At 41.0% G+C, this 17,150-nt stretch overlaps 1 protein-coding gene across 10 annotated transcripts in view; it reads right to left on the bottom strand.

Annotated features, from left to right (window-relative positions):
• Nucleotides 1-17,150, bottom strand: part of Prkn (parkin RBR E3 ubiquitin protein ligase) — a 1,223,012-nt gene that overhangs the window by 995,509 nt on the left and 210,353 nt on the right. For 9 of the 10 annotated variants that reach the window (NM_016694.4, NM_001317726.1, XM_006523336.3 and 6 more), the window contains exon 2: nt 570-733. The exons of the other annotated variant lie outside the window; for it this stretch is intronic. In NM_016694.4, coding sequence (NP_057903.1) covers nt 570-733 — 164 coding nt within the window. The remainder of the gene's footprint in view (nt 1-569; nt 734-17,150) is intronic. 10 annotated transcript variants of the gene reach the window in all.

The raw sequence follows: 17,150 nt of genomic DNA, 5'->3' as shown, positions 1-17,150 counted from the left end.
ACGCCCCCGAGATACAAAGATGGACTTTTGCTGTGTGAATTTGATGCTTCCTGTCCTTGGCTCAGAGCCCTCTGCAAATGGGGGCCCTGGGCCAGTGTCTGCTGTAGTCCAGGCAGCAGCTATGAGTGTCCTCCAGGGGTCACAGTTGGGTTGTAAATCCCTCACTAGGCATGGCCTGAGCAGCCTTCTTGGGAACGATTTATTTGAATCCTTCTTCATTACGATTCAAATAGAATAAGGAAGGTAAAAATTGAACAGACCCAGAAATTGTGCCTTCCTGCTCCCTCAGTCAGTAAACATTTATTCACTAAACTGAGCGCGCGCGCCCCTGGCTTCTCTCTCCCGGTCTTGGCTCACCCACACTTGTTCCTCCAGTCCTTCCTGCATACTGTTTTAATGCATAATTAAGAAGGTCAGAATTAATGAAGCCGTGCGGAGTAAAGTTCAAGGAATCCCCAGGTACTATTTATTCTATTAGATCTCAGGCGTGAATGTCAGATTGGCAGCATTAGCTGCAGGGTCTTTGGCCCTGGCTACATCCCAGGGACCACCCACCCAGGGAGACTCACTTGAACCGTCAGGTGATTCGGAAGCTCCTTCCCGGCAAAAATCACACGCAGCTGGTCAGCTGGAACCCCCTGTCGCTTAGCAACCACTTCCTTGAGCTGCAAGATGCTGGTGTCAGAATCGACCTCCACTGGGAAGCCATAGCTGGAGTTGAACCTGACAAACACTAGACAAGACCAGGGGCAGAGAGAGAAGAAAGAATATTACTCCAAACCCTTAATGGCCAGTGAAATGTCTCTGAAGCAGCTTGCCCCTCACCTGCCCTCCAGTGCATGGCATATATTTTCTTCCATTTATCACAGAGCATAAATTTATAGTATAGAGCAGTAGTTAGAAAAAAGACAAAACAAAACAAAACAACAACAACAAAAAAAAAAACAAACAAAACCAAAAACAGTTTCCCCTAGGTGTTTTTCCCTAGGTGTTTTCCTGCTCAGACCCTGGTCAGTGACCTGCAGACTACGGCAGTTTTGTGCCTTTCACAGCCCTCCTGGAACAGAGGGAGTAAAGCGGAGAACTTGCTTGATTGGAATCTCAAGATTCCCATGAGTGTATAGACTATTCTGCTCCAAAAGACTGAACAAATGCTCACTCCCTCCGCAGAGTCCTTTGCATAAAACTCAAAGGCAGCATGTGGATGCCCCAGAAAGAAATGGTGGAAATGGAAGCCACTGTGTAGACAGCTGAAGAGAGCTTGGGGCCTATGAAAGAACTCTGGGCAAGGTTTTGAATCTAGGTTCTGTGAAGAGTTCTGGACTCTGTGAAATGGTTGTAGGTTCTTGATAAGGCCTCCATACTCTGTGTAAGGATTTTGCACCCTGTGTTCTTAGCTCACAGGTGACAGTGGATTTCGAGCGAGATCTTGAAGTGACATCACCTCTGCTGTTGTGATCACTCTCTTCATTAGAATCTGGCTAGAGTCCATGATATCTCCCAGACTGTCTTCTCATTCCCCTTGTCACACCATCTCTAGCATTTCTCACATCTGCCTGCTGTTTACAACCACCCACTCTTTTAACACCACTCCAGGTGAGGCTCTTAGATACTTGCTAGTCTCCTGAGCCAGGTGGGGTGGTGCATGTCTTAACTCTCAACACTCAAAAGCAGCAGCTGGATTTCTGTGAATTCTAGGCCAGGGTGCTCCACATAGCAAGTTCTAGAATGGTCTAGACTGCACATAGCAAGTCCCTGTCTTAAACAGAAAAATAAAACAAACAAACAATATTTTCTAAATTCTTGCATTTATCTTCTCAATTAATCTACTTTTAGTTTTGTAGTATATTGTTTCTTTTCAATTTAAAGATTTCTTCAAAATAACATATAGTGTTAAATAATGGTTTGAGACCAAGATAGGAACTTTCCAGTCAACTTTAGGACAGGGGCCTCAATTCTCATTCATATTCTCTCTCTCTCTCTCTCCCTCATGCTTTATAATAATTATAGTGCCACTGATGGCCAGACACTTACATATGCTGCAAGTAAGGTCTTTTCTGAGCCCTCAGTAATCTAGGCAGCTCAGTGTGCTGCTATCCAGTAGAGCTGCACATGACGCCCAGAGAACTACAGTCACTTTCTTGTACCTTCTTTGTAATGAAATTGGAATTCATATATAGCTCATCCCATTTCTAGAAAAGCTGCCTAAGACCTCAGAGGAAAGAACATAGTTCTTTGCTTGTGATAGAAAGGATGGATAACAGCAGTGAAAAGTCCAGTTCCTAACATGATGTGCTATTCCCTCTACAGGAGAAAACTGGATAGGATAGGATAGGATAGGATAGGATAGGATAGGATAGGATAGGGGAGGGGAGGAGAGGAGAGGAGAGGAGAGGAGAGGAGAGGAGAGGAGAGGAGAGGAGAGGAGAGGAGAGGAGAGGAGAGAAGAGGAAAGAGAAGGGAAAAAGTGATTCCAGGGAAGGAGCCCAGTTCTGAGAATGGGGGACAATGGTTTTGAAACAGTGAAATAAAAACAGAGAGCCAACGATGCAAAAGATTCAGGAGCAGAAGACCCAATAGCTTTGAAATATCTAGAAAAGGTCAGGGTTGGAAGGATAAGGAATTCATGAAAAATACTAAATATTAAGAAAACTGGGCAGTGTGTGACAGTTCTCCTCTGTGTGTGTGTGATTCATTCAACACCTTTGAAAACACAGATGGCAAAATAAAAATATATTGACAGTGGTCATGTATGCATAGCATCTGAGATCAAGACTCAAAGACAACCAATCCATCGGGTAAGTTGCAGGACAGGGGATTACAAGGGACAAAGACATGATCAAATTTTAAATTTTACTGGTTTTTCTACTACTGTGAATAGATTTTTTTTTTAAAGACAACGCTATGGGGGTGATGTTGAAGGAAGCTGGTGGGAGCTATTTTAAAGGTACTATAGAACTACATTAAAATCCCAAGAGAATCTGTTCTAATGTATTTTTCCAAGGGTTTAAGTCATGAAAATCCTACTATAAATGCAGGACTTATGAAGAAAATTGAGGGGAAGAAGGTGAAATAATAATAGTAGCAGAAATGAAATTACAAAAATCTGTATAACTGTTCAAATCATGTTTTAGGTGTTATTAAGTGTTTATTGTACTATAAAGTCTTAAATTCACTTTGCATAAATTATGAAAATTATATACAAATAGAGACTTTTGAATAGTAAACCCGTGAAACAAATTGATTTTACAATAAAATGAGCAACTAAGCCTATTGTACTCAATCAACTGTAATTCTTATGTAGGCTAAAGAGGAACATCTTAAGAAAGTGGTCAGGTAAACAACCAAATGTCATGTGGAAATATTCCAAATTCCATTTCTACAGCCCCTCAAGCCCAGCTATGATTCCTGAGTGGGGAGAGCTAGAGAGACCCAGTGTTCTCCCTCACAGAGTGGGGAGAGCTAGAGAGACCCAGTGCTCTCCCTCACAGGGTGGGGAGAGCTAGAGAGACCCAGTGTTCTCCCTCACAGGGTGGGGAGAGCTAGAGAGACCCAGTGTTCTCCCTCACAGAAAGCAAGGTATCTTTAGAGTCAGGCAAGCAGTAACTTGATTCCTGGCCACCCTTCTTTCTAATTTCACAACTTAGAATAAATTTCCAGCATCCTTCAATTCTGGTTGACTTGTCTACTGAGGGTCTACAGTGGGATTATAGATTACCTCCAGGGCCTGTTCCAGATTTCCTGTAATTGCATTTCAGAAACAGCCACAGAGAAGAACCCTTCCTAAAAACTCAGTTCCTTACTTGAACTGTCTAGAGGAGCTGGAGCTAATTTTAAAGCCCTACCACTGTTTGTTGTGAACCACTAAAAAGTACTCGATGTTTGGGTAAACACTGAGTAGATTTCTCAGGTCTTATCACCACAATAGACCCAAACCTTCTAAGAACTAAGAGTTAAAAGAAAAATTTGGCTAATCATCATTTTCTGTGATTTGACTATATGTGAAAAGTTTGCAGTTTGTTTAGTTGACGACTTCTTCTTCTTCTTCTTCTTCTTCTTCTTCTTCTTCTTCTTCTTCTCCTTCTCCTTCTCCTTCTCCTTCTCCTTCTCCTCCTTCCCCTTCCCCTTCCTTCCCCTTCTTCCCCTTCTCCTTCCCCTTCCCCTTTTCTCCTTCTCCTTCTCCTTCTCCTCCTTCCCCTTCCCCTTCCTTCCCCTTCTTCCCCTTCTCCTTCCCCTTCCCCTTTTCTCCTTCTCCTTCTTCTTCTCTCCTCCTCCTCCTCCTCCTTCTACTCCCTCCTCCCCTCTTCTTCTCCCTCTCCTTCACTTCCTCCTCCTTCTTCAGTGTGTTGTTATGATACTTCTTGCAGCATCTGATGTATATTATCACCCAGTAAAGGGTTGTAACTTAGTAGTCGCTTACATGGAACTGTTCATATAATTTGTGGTATACTTCCAATCATTAAAATCTAGATTACAAAATAATAACAAGAGAATTGGGGAGATGCTTGGCCATTGAGACCACTTATATTCAATTTCTAATACCCAAATCTGATACCGATACCCTCTTCCAGCTTTTGTGGTCAACAGGCATGCACATGGTACATAGACATGCATGCATACAGACAAAACATCCACATACATATAAATAATTGATAAATTAATTAAAAGTAATAACAATGAATATATGTGCAATCACTTATAGATGTGTGCTTATACATGCAAGCAGCAAATCTATATGGCAGAACATTGCTATAATATCATATAGTATATATATATATATATATATATATATATGTGTGTGTGTGTGTGTGTGTGTGTGTGTGTGTGTATCTTAATTTGTCTGTGATATCTTAGCCTAGGGAATAATTATAAAGTAAATACACATATGTTTTGTACATGGATATTTACAGATAATATTTTATAATCTTAGATAATGAACTGCAAATATGTTACTCTATTTCTGACAGGACAAGACGGTGCAGAGGTTCCTACATTTTGTAGTCTTGCTGAGGCCATTTCAAGTTTAATTGGAATTTGATCTCCTTGATGGACAACCCATGGAAAATTACCAAAATGTGTTTTAGGAACCCAAGGACAAGATGCCCTAAGTAGTTTTTCTTAGCTTCTGTTAAACTGCCTGCTTTGGCGAAGTCCCACTGAACCTTCAAAAACCCAGAGCTCTGGACGCAAACACTTGGGCTAAGCTTAGGTCCCAGCTGGCTGGAATAAAGACTTTCATTTGGCTATAAACTGTATCTGAGTTGTTGTCTCTGGGACGCTCCATGTAAGTAAAGCCACAGTTATATAAGTTATAAGTCAAGTTAAGTGAAGCAAGAGGCTGAGCCTAGGGGAATTTGCTTCTGAGAAGGGCAATCCCAGAAGGAAAAGAGTCAGAAAAGGAATGCACAAATTCTGCCCACCCACTTTGTGTCGAACCCTTCTACAGCGAAGGTAGAAGATAGTCTATAGAAGTTAAGTCAAAGCAACTATCCAAAGGGGCAGAGAGCACAATCAACCCCTGACCACCCTCGAGTATATGCACAGTGACTTCCTGTGGGCATGGAAAACCAGAGATCCTCCTCAGTGGAGGGCCCGACAAACACTCCTTAGCCAGGTGAGGAGGCCTGCAGGACAGGGGGCCCTGAGAAGGGTCCTGAGAAGGGCCCATCTGCTGCTGCCTCCCACCTGAAATCCTCAACCCCAGTCTAATCTCTAAGAAGAGCATCAGATAAAACCCAGTTGGTAAGCATTGTGAAACTGTCAGGTCACAATGCCAAAACTCAAGGTCACCAAAGCAACAAATATCCAAAATACGGTCTGAGTCTAGAAGAACCCAAGGAGATGAAATAACTAAACACTGTGTGTTCTTCTAAACGAGAGCTGGGACGATACAAATAGAGAAAAAGATACAAATAGAGGCAGGACCTCAGTTAGTCAATATGTACAAACAGCTCATTCATGATAACGATCAAGTTATCAAAAATACCACTGGAACTAAGACCTAAGGCGATGCCTCTGAGGTTAAGAGCAATGGCTACTTTCACAGAGGATCAATGTTCAATTTCCAATTCCATGTAGCATCTTACAAAGTCACTAACACCATCCACTTCCAGGGCATCTGGGATTCTCTCTGGCCTCCATGGGATGGGTACCAGATATACATATGGGCAAAGCATCCATGTACATAAAATAAAGTAAAAATGATAATTTAAAACGTTTTAATAATTCTAGAACTAGGTGTGGCATACATGATAATGCTCTACGCCATCTTACCTTTGCTTATTTTCCCCATAAGATTTAAAAGTGTTCTAAAATTAAAGTCATTAAAATAAAACCGAAGATGTAGGTCTAAGACCATAAGTTCTATTCAATGAAGACATTTTTCCTTTCATTAAGGTAGAATCAAAGTATTGCGTCTGGAAAAGAAAGGAACAACTCTCACAGGGAAAGCAGACAGAGTCCCCACATACCACAGTCCCGGCACCTGTGAAACAATTAGAAAATTACCAAACATTTTAAAGAACCAGAAAAGGTGGGTTTATTCTGAAGAGAGAAGGAAGGCAGCTGAAGGAACCCCAACATGGCTCTAACTTCGAACCAAAGAGACAAAAGTTTAAGAGTTTGTATGATTATCCTCAATTAAACAAAGAAAAAATAGTCTTGTAGTAAGTGGAAAATCATAATGACACATGGAACAAAGGAAATTATAAAACAGAAGCAACTGAGAATTGGTGGACTAAAACTATATTCAGGGTAAAAAAGTTTTGAATGAATGAAAGAACCCAGTGGAGCTAGACAACATCTGTGGAGAGGCCAGTGTCTGTGGAGATGATGATGTCTGTGGAGAGGCCAGCGTCTGTGGAGATGATAATGTCTGTGGAGAGGAGATATACAGGAGGCTGAGATGAGTGAGAGAGAAAGGGACATACTAAGGATTGATGAGCTGATATCAAATGACCCTCAATCTGTTGTTATCACTTGGAAATTCCAGAGAGCTTATAAATCACATGCCCCGCCCTCCCACTCCTCCCTGGTGGCATTAGAAGTGCTTTGTACCTCACATGGTAATACATCCATGTCTCTTTGTGCTCTCAGCCTCCCAGGCAGAGACAGACCCCAGGCGAGGACTCTGAACCCCTCTGGTAGGTGAGAAGGCCAGCTTCACAGGAAAGAGCAAGCCCTGGAATCTCACAGCGCCCTGACAATTGGAATGCTTCTTTATGTCCGCCTGATTGTGCACTGACCTCCCTGCCCCCCTTACCTCACAAACTTGCCTCATTTTGGGGGTGAATCCTTCCATTTTCTTCCTTACTCTCTGACTGGCATTATGAGAGATGAAGAATGGGAAGCAGAGAATGCAGTTAAGGATGCACCTAAGGAGAGGTGGATGCTACGGCTGTGATCCTGGTCTCAGAAACTGCTCCCTGGACTTGACATTTATGTCTGCCCTCCTTGTCACCTCTGTAACCATGGATACTGTCCCGCCATCAATTTTAAGTCAAATAGGAGATAATAATAGTAATTCCTTCATTCAGTGGTCATGATAATTAAAGAAATGAATACAAGGAAAGTAAAATTCTGTCTAGCAAATGGTAAACTTCAATAGTTACTTGTTTTACCTAGAATCCCACCATGTCTTAAAAGTAATTGTGTTTCCCATGTCAAATGCACAGTACTGATGTTTGGATAACTGTAGCCTTTTCTTTTCTAGGGGAGACTACATTTGCTTCAGGCATTCCATGCACTGTGCTGTGGAGTGCTCAGCAATTGATCTCAAGTGACGGTGGTGTCCTGATAGTGCTATCTTTGGCTCAGATACAGCTCTCTGTTTTCTAAGTGCTTGTAAGGACATTATCTCAGTTAATCTTCAAGGGAGCATCATGAGATAATTGGGACAGCATTTACTATTCCCACCTACAAGGTGAATAAAGAGGAAGAGGGGCTTGCTTACTGTTTACAAGGAGAATGAAAACAGGCAGCCCACGGTTCTCAATCCCTTGCTTTTGCAAGATTAACTTTCACACTGAACCGTTAGCCCTGGCCTAAGAGGATAAAGGAGAGTAAGTAGTCCTTCTGCCTCCAAAGGCTCATGTACCCTCCCAATAAATCCAGTGTCCCTGAAACCATGTTCAGCGACCTCTCCCTCTTGTCTGATGTCTCTAGTGCACCACTCACTGCAGGCTGACCAAGAGAACAATTTATATTGTTGGTTACTGAGAAGTCCCAGTAGCCTACAGCAGAGTTCTTTACCTTCACAGTAAAGTTAAGGTTGGCATTAGAGAGAGTAGTTTTCTCTCAGACTATTTTATGCAGTTTGGGTTGGGTTATTCTGAATTCAGACAGAAGAAAGGGGGGGGGGGGTATGTCCACTATCTAAGCTCTTCTAGCCCTGGTAATTACTAAGGAAGTACGCCGTCCTCAGACAGATTCCTGACTAATCAGAACTAAGGCTAATCATTCTCTTCCCTCCATCCTCTACCCTCTGTGCCACCATCCATCCTTCCACCTGCCATCTGTTCATCTATACATCTTCTACCTTCCATGCTCCCTGCTCCATCTCCCACCCTGCACCTACTCACCCTCCATCCACGCATCTGTCTTCTCCCTATACAGCAACTCACTCACTCACTCATCAGTGTGCTTACCCACTGTGGAGTAATATCTCAAACACAACACAGGGGCATTCAGATGCCTTTTATGACAAATTATTTCTGATTGGTAGGACAATGTAAAAGCAATTAGCTGTACTAATCATGTCACATGGAAAACATCTACAAATTGCTTCAGTTAAATATATTGTCCACAGCTTGGATAAAATACTTAAAGTAAGATAAACTTATAATACAATATACATAAATGTAAACAAAATATAAAAATACTTAAATATAAGTATTATCTAGCAAAGGTATGTTAAATGTATAGTATTTCATTTTTCCCAGTGATTTCTAAATATATCAAATCTAATCAAATTCTTCTAAATGATAGTCTAGCATACAAAATAAGTGAACTCTAAACTTTATGAAATCTATTTGGTACACTTCCCAGAAAGTGAACAAGTCAATGATCTATTTCAGTGTTTTAAAAATAAGTAGGTTCATAATTATTTTTAACAAAAGTTAAAGGTATACTCAATTTGGTTAGAAAGTGATTGATTGGTAGACCACTGGTATATTTGTAATGAAGAATTCCCAAATATTTTTGTTGTTACTTTGTAAGGTTTAGACATTTAAAGAATGAAATGATGATGATATAATAAAACCTATCTCTATATTTAATCCCTATTACTTACTAACATGTGCTTATAACTATAGAAGTTAAAAGGAAAAACAGGATTATGAGCCCATTTCATTATAGCAAAAGGTAAGATACCAACATACAGATCTGTCTTATAAAGTAGGGAAAAAAACAAAACCCAACCAACCAAAAAACAAAAACCAAATAAACAAAAACCAACCAACCAAACAAACAAACAAAAATCAAGGGCCAGGAAGATGGCTCAGTGGATGAAGGAAAAGCCATGCACGTGTGAGGATGTAGGTTTGGACCCCAGAGCCCACATAAAGCCAGCCAGGAGAATGCATGCCTGCAACCTCTGTACTTCTGCAGTGAGAGAGGAGGAGGAACTGACTGTGGACACAGGTAGAGGAGTTTTCCTTATCAAACTTGGGAGGTAACAACCTGTTTGCCAAGTCAGGTGTGCCCTCCACCCTCTATCAGCTAGTGAAAAGAACCCAAACAACAAGCAGCAGAAAAGGAGATTTAGTCAATATACCTACACTGGGATGATGGACAAAGAGATCCATCAGAGCCCTCAAATTTGTCTTTCAGGTCCTGCAGTGAGATCAAAGTTTAAATAAAGGTCCAAAGGTATGCACATCTAAGCAGTCAGTCAAGGTGTGGTTCTGGGATTCAGTTTCATCCTGTAGGATCATGTGACATCTTTTCTGGGACACAAGTTCCCCTACTGTTGGCACCTTTTCCTTCTCCCTGTAGAAGATCCCTGTACAAACTCTCATTTCTGTGGGGTCCTTGTTTCAAGTCTGTTGGTCATATGGACAGACTCTCCTTTGCCCAACCAGACTCACTCTGAGTACTGATTTTATGGCAAAACATAAAATTTTGCTATGTGGATTAGCTAGAAAACATAGGAGCCAGGATGAATTGGGTTATTGACCATAGTCAGTCCTGTTGGCAAGTGTAACAAAAAACAGAGCTGACCAATAAGAAACAGGCCATTTTAAATGATGAAAAATAGACTTTTACACGAATTATTAAATAACAGCAATAAAGAAGAAGAGTGAATCATATTTCGACATTTGTTTTACTGTTTTGGTTTGGTTTGGTTTGGTTTGGTTTTGCTATGCTTTGTTTTGTTTTGTTTTGTTTTCTGAGACAGGGTTTCTTTGTGTAGCCCTGGCTGTCCTGAAACTCACTCTGTAGACCAGCTGACCTCAAACTCAGAAATCCACCTGCCTCTGCCTCCCAAGTGCTGGGATTAAAGGCCTATGCCACCACTGCCCGTTTGTCTTACTGTTTTGACTTCATTATTTATGCTATGGTAATACCATATCTTTCATGCCAAGAATTCATTTTTATATTAACTTAAAATGTGCAAAAAGGAACACAACTCCACGACTTTTCTGGGATATCTGGGCAGAGCAGTTTGAAGACTACTGATTGACGTGGACAGAGGCTAAGTTTACCATGGGGCTGACCACTATAAACAGAGAAACATAAAACATAACAAGCCTGGCCTTAAGCACCACCGACAAGACCAAGGATCCCATAACCGGTGCAGAAACACATCCTGGAGACCACAGTGGAATTTTGGTTTGTGTCAGCTACCAATGAAATATTTTTCAGAGGTAAATTTATTCCTTCTTATTTTTATATTGAAAAATTTCAGACAATGTTGAAATTTCACTTACATTAAAAAATGTTTATAGTAGTCAAGAAAAATAGCTCCTTAGACAAGAGTATCTTGAGAAAACCCCAGTACTATATAAGCATATCCCACGTTTAAATCACCCCAGTGCATATCTTTCCCTCCCCGAGACTAGATAGTTTAACAACTGTGAATACAATTAACACAGATTTTGTTCCATTTTTCTTTTAATGGCTGCCATAGTAGCAATCTATTTATGTATTCATTACAAATAAGTTTTCTGTGTAATTTTAGACATAAAATAAGTATTAATAAATACTTTTATTGACTAAAATAAGAAATGTCATTGTGAGCCAATATAAATTCTCAATTTATGAATTCAATATTTATAAAGTTATAATCTAAAGGCAGCACCACATGAACCAATACCATTAGTATCAGTGGAACAGTGCAGGCACACTTATTGATGACAATACTGGGCTAAGCATAAAAAAATTAACAGACTTTGTTATGTCTCACTTAGCAACAAGTCACTATTAATGGTTAGCCAAATGATCAGGTAGACAGTAAAAGGAAGGCCTGAAGCATTAATACAGAACTATTTGCAAAAGTACCCCTAACTTCTCAGCACAGTTTCTGGCAGTGGCTCGGCATGGCACTGTAGAGCCCAGACTTGAAATCAGAGGCTCTCTGGCCAAAGCTGCTTTGCAACTTTCTTGCTGCCCCACTTAACTTTGGGGGCTTTAATATCTTCAAATATAAAATAGTATTATCTATTTTGTAAGGATTTGGGAAGGATTAAATGGCTTCCTTGGTGTAATCTTTTAGATAAATGTATAATACATAGTAGGCATTCAATAAATGGTACCAAAAGGTAACTATTTTTCAAAACAAGTTGGGAAAGATCTATCCATTCAACACCAAATGGCACTATATTCTTAAACAACATTGGAAATATTTTTTGAGATCTTATCTTGGTTTCTACAGATACTGAGGGATTGGGACTCTCAGACATGCTGGTAGTGTAAGATGGTGAGGCACTTGGGAAAAGTCAGGCATTTCTTCAAATAATTAGTCACAGAGCTACCATCTGTCTCACTAATTCTAGTCTCAGGTATCTACTCACAGAAAGTGAAAATTGTCTCCACATTTAAAATGAATATGGGAACACACTTTCCAGCATGCTTCTTAGTAGTCAAGAGAAATCACTCGGAGACCATCACGTGGCAAGAGGATGAATGTACGTACATGTGAGATATAAACACACAGCACACATGCCATATGAACACACAGGATACATGCCATATAAACACAAGCACAGTACCATATGAATATACAGCACACATACCATACAAACGCAAAGCACAGTGTCCTGTGAATACACAGCACATGTCATATGAATATACTGCACACATGCCGTATGAATGCACAGAACAGTGCCATATGAATACATATCACACATCACATGAACACACAGCACACATACCATATGAACACACAACACACATACCATATGAACACACAGCACACATGCCATATAAATGCCAGCACAGTGCCATATGAACACACAGAATGCATATCTGATATGAGCACACAGAGTGTGTTGTTTGCCTTTAGGAGTTAAATCATTGGCTCATGCTAGCACCTAGGTGAACCTTAGGAACATTAAGCTCCATGAAAGAAACAGGGCAGAAATGTAAATCTCTGTACCATGTTGTTCATGTTTCATGTCCAGAACAGGCAAACCTGGAGACAGAAACGGCTACAGCAAGAGCCTGAGGAATAATGCCATTCCTTCACAGCTGATGGAAGCACTGGGAGGATGGGTTACTGATACAGGGCAAAGACTTCCTTTTATGGGTAATGAAAATGGTCTAAGGTACTGGGTGTGGCACTTCACATGTGTAGTCTCAGCTCTGCAAGGTTAGGCAAGAGGATGGGAAGTTCAAGAGCAGCCTGGGCTACATAGTGAGTCTGCTTCAGACTGCTGTGTGGGAGACTGTTTCAAAACAGGAAAAGAGGACATGCAAATTGATGAACACTAGTGAATCTCAGGGTATTTTAAAAGGATTAGTGCTGCAGAGAACTGGCTGTTGACTGCTACAGTAAGTGAATGATAGTGAAATGAGGCTGCACTGCGTTTTGCTGCCCCCATCCTGAGACGAGCACAGATCTATCAGATCCCACTGGGCGTCTGTAACAAGCAAACAAGCACTGCACCCCTTGCTTTAATGTAAATTCTACCTATGACAGAAGCCGGCAGTTGTGAGGGTTGGAAATGCCATTTTTATGCATTTGTATTTGCTTTTATGACGTGGCAAAGATTTGCAGTTAAATACTTCAGAGCTGCAGGAACCTCTGACTGCTGTAAGGACTGAGAAGGGACCAAAAGTTCTCTCTCAAATTCGTTAACTCGCCAATAAATACTTACTAAATAAAATAACTATGTGTTAGCCACAGTGATAGAACATGATGCCAGAGAAATGAATAACATAACCCAGGGACAGAGATGTTAGAATGGAACTTGAAAATGACACAGGAACGTGGTGCACACTGCAGTCAAGCATGGCTGCAGCACAGAAAATGCCCTGAGGCAGAGGCAGTGGTGATACTGGAGTGCAAATATCCATAAAGCCTCACTTAGGACATAGAGAGAAAAAACAAACAAAAACAAAAAACACTATAAGCCCAGGCACCTCCAGTTTTCCCACCACAGACTAAAGTCTACTTTACTAATTATGCTTTTAGAAATCACTACACGTCTTTTAAGCACAAGACTGTCCGTTGTGTAGGAATGTGTTTGCATCAGTGAGCAAAAGCCAGCTGGTCAGCTGTGATCCTGGGAATTTAGGGCTCCTTGAAGCTTTAACGGGCTGCACTTTCTCTCCCATGAAAAGATTGCAATATTAAAGCAACATATTCACAAATGAGTCGCATCCTGGCCATCACACGCACTGAAAGTGTGAACGAGAATTATTGAAAATAAGCCATGCCTGCGTTAAGCTGGCTGGCTGACAGAACACCACCGTTGTGGGGAGGTTGGAATGTTGCAGATCCAGAGGTTAGTTACCTGCTCTTGGGCTAGTTCTAGCCCTCCAGAGAAGGCACCTTTGTGTTTGAGCTAACATTTTGTGACTAATAGATAAAAACCTTTGGTGGTCTATTAACAAACTACTGGCTTTTACCAACCCCAAAGCTAAGACTGCCATCAGGCAGCATCCTGGAACACAGAAAAGCTCCCCAATCTTAGTGTAAACATCTTTCTGATGCACAGATCTAGGTATTTTAAACATGCCTTGGCTATGACTCTTTGTTTGGTACAATTATGAAAGTGCTTCTACACTGGAGCATGGAATTAGAAGTAACCTAAATGTTTGTTCCTGGGTTGTGACCACTCACATGGTTCTAGAACAAACTCTTTCGTATTCTCTTTAAGATGAAAGTTGTGGTTTTTGTGTAGGCAAAAAACAAACAAACAAACAAAACCCCTCAAGTCTCTATATGTCTACATTCTAAGAGAAATAATATTCAAGAAGATGAGTATTCCGGCCGTGCCTCTGGAGCCTACTACTTTACAAACATGGCTACTGATTCCTGCGGACATCAGCCATGTGAATGTGCATGGCAGCCTGGGGCAGCTCTAGCACAGATGTGTGGATTGATGCTCGGGAATAGCAGTTCCTGTTCAACTTGATCTTGATGACAAACTGTGTGTGTGAGTGTGTCTGTGTGTGTGTGTGTGTCTGTCTGTCTGTGTTTGTGTTGGTGTGTGTGTGTTTGTGTGTGTGTGAGAGAGAGAGAGAGAGAGAGAGAGAGAGAGAGAGACAGAGAAACTTATATCTCCAATATGAGCTTTAAATGGTATACCCAGAAGTAACAGAGTTATATGTCTTGCCCTTTATCAAAAACAGTTCTACAGGTCAATGTGTAATGACATCAGTGTGCTTACTAAGTGGCCCAGTAAGGCAAATAAATACATAGCGAGTCCACATGATGTTAGGTCATGAGTAGGGTGAAATGAAAACTTGCTTTAGGACAGGATATGTAAAACTCTTCTTTGAACACGTTGGTACTTGGTGTAATTCAAACTCTCAGCAAGCTTATGTATAAGTCACTTAGCCCTGGTTGCAACTTGCTCCATTATCAAACTAAGACTGCCTTTCTAACTTACTTCAGATAATTCCATGTTGGAAAGACATAACAGAAATGTTCGATTGCTCAAAGCAAAAAACATTCCATTAAGTTCTTTTAATAGCAATGTTGCACAGGAAGAAGCAGAACCCCAAATCTTGCTCTTGAGAGATAATTCTCCAGGGTCCTCAACTTTCTGCAAAGGCTTTGGTGCCTCGAAGTTACACTGTCTTTTTAAGGATGTTTGCAGAGAAGACCTCCTTAGCAAGCAGAGACAGCATTTTAAAAGCTCCCGCTTTCCCAAGCTTGAGTCCTCTTCTTTGACACCAGCCACTGTGTGTGTGCATCTCTCACCAGACCCTTTTAACATCCTCCTACTGAGGTCCAGGCTGAGATGATGACTGCTACAGTTGCTATGAGCTATAAGCTGCCTTCTCTGCTGACCCGGGTATCTTCCATCTTCTGCCACCATGAATGAGGCTGTGGTGGGTTTGGAAGTTAAGTAAGATGCTCCTGGCAGTGTCTGTCTCTGAGCTCAGCATCATAGTCTCAGCATGTGCTGGGTTTTGTTTTAGCTTTTGATTTTCATAAAGCATATTTTAAAAATAAAATAAAAGTGAACACTTGGCTGAAATCAAATACAAGTCTTTTAATTAAAAAATTGCCATGTTAGTTTTAAAATAAAAAGGGACACCTTAAACTTGAAATTATCTATGCTCTCAGGAAGCATGTTCTGCAAAGAGGAGTCTAACAACCCCTTTGCTCTTTGTGTCAATTTGAAAGCCAGTCAGCATTGTTTTCCCTTCTCTTTGAAAACTAGTGCGCTGATTAGGAATGGACAACACTTTTGTGACTGAGTTACCTCACTCAGGATGATATCCTCCAGATCCAACATTTGCCTGAGAATTTCACAAATGTATTATATTTAATAGCTGAGTAGTACTCCATTGTGTAAATGTATCACATTTTCTGTATCCATTCCTCTGTTGAGGGACATCTGGGTTGTTACCAGCTTCTGGCTATTATAGTTATGCTATGAACATAGTGGAGCATGTGTCCTAATTACAAGTTGGAACATCTTCTGGGTATATGCCCAGGAGAGGTAGTGCTAGATCTTCCAGTAATAAAATGTCCAATTTTCTGAGGAACCACCAGACTGATTTCCAGAGTGGTTGCACTAGAATGCAATCCCACCAACAATGTTCCTCTTTCTCCACATCCTTGCCAGCATCTGCTGTCACCTGAATTTTTTATCTTAACCATTCTTACTGGTGTGAGGTGGAATCTCAGGGTTGTTTTGATTTGCAGTTCCCTGATGATTAAGGATATTGAACATTTCTTCAGGTGCTTCTCAGCCATTCGGTATTCCTCAGTTGAAAATTCTTTGTTTAGCTCTGCACCCCACTTTTTAATAGGGTTATTTAGTTTTCTGGACTCCAGATTCTTGAGTTCTTTGTATATATTGGATATTAGTCCCCTATCAGATTTAGGATTGGTAAAGGTCCTTTCCCAATCTGTTGGTGGCCTTTTTGTCTTATTGACAGTGTCTTTTGCCTTACAGAAGCTTTGCAATTTTATGAGGTCCCATTTGTCTATTCTTGATCTTATAGCACACATGATATGCACTCACTGATAAGTGGATATTAGCCCAAAAACTTAGAATATTCAAGATAAAATTTGCAAAACACCCGAAACTCAAGAAGAAGGAAGACCAAAGTGTGGATACTTCGTTCCTTCTTAGAATGGGGAACAAAATACCCATGGAAGAAGTCACAGAGACAAAGTTTGGAGCTGAGATGGAAGGAAGGACCATCCAGAGACTGCCCCACCCAGGGATCTATACCATAAACAAACACCAAACCCAGACACTATTGTATATGCCAACAAGATTTTGCTGACAGGACCCTGATATAGCTGTCTCTTGTGAAGCTATGCCAGTGCCTGGCAACTACAGAAGTGGATGCTCATAGTCATCTATTGGATGGTACCCAAGGATCTGAAGGGGTCTGCAACCCTATAGGAGGAACAACAATATGAACCAGTACCCCCAGAGCTCATATCTCTAGCTGCATATGTAGCAGAGGATGGCCTAGTCGGCCATCAATGGGAGGAGAGACCCTTGGTCTTGTGAAGA

The sequence above is a fragment of the Mus musculus genome, chromosome 17, assembly GCF_000001635.26.
Source record: "Mus musculus strain C57BL/6J chromosome 17, GRCm38.p6 C57BL/6J".
In the NCBI taxonomy this organism is placed as follows: Eukaryota; Metazoa; Chordata; class Mammalia; order Rodentia; family Muridae; genus Mus; species Mus musculus.
This window is presented reverse-complemented; position numbering and strand designations above follow the sequence as displayed.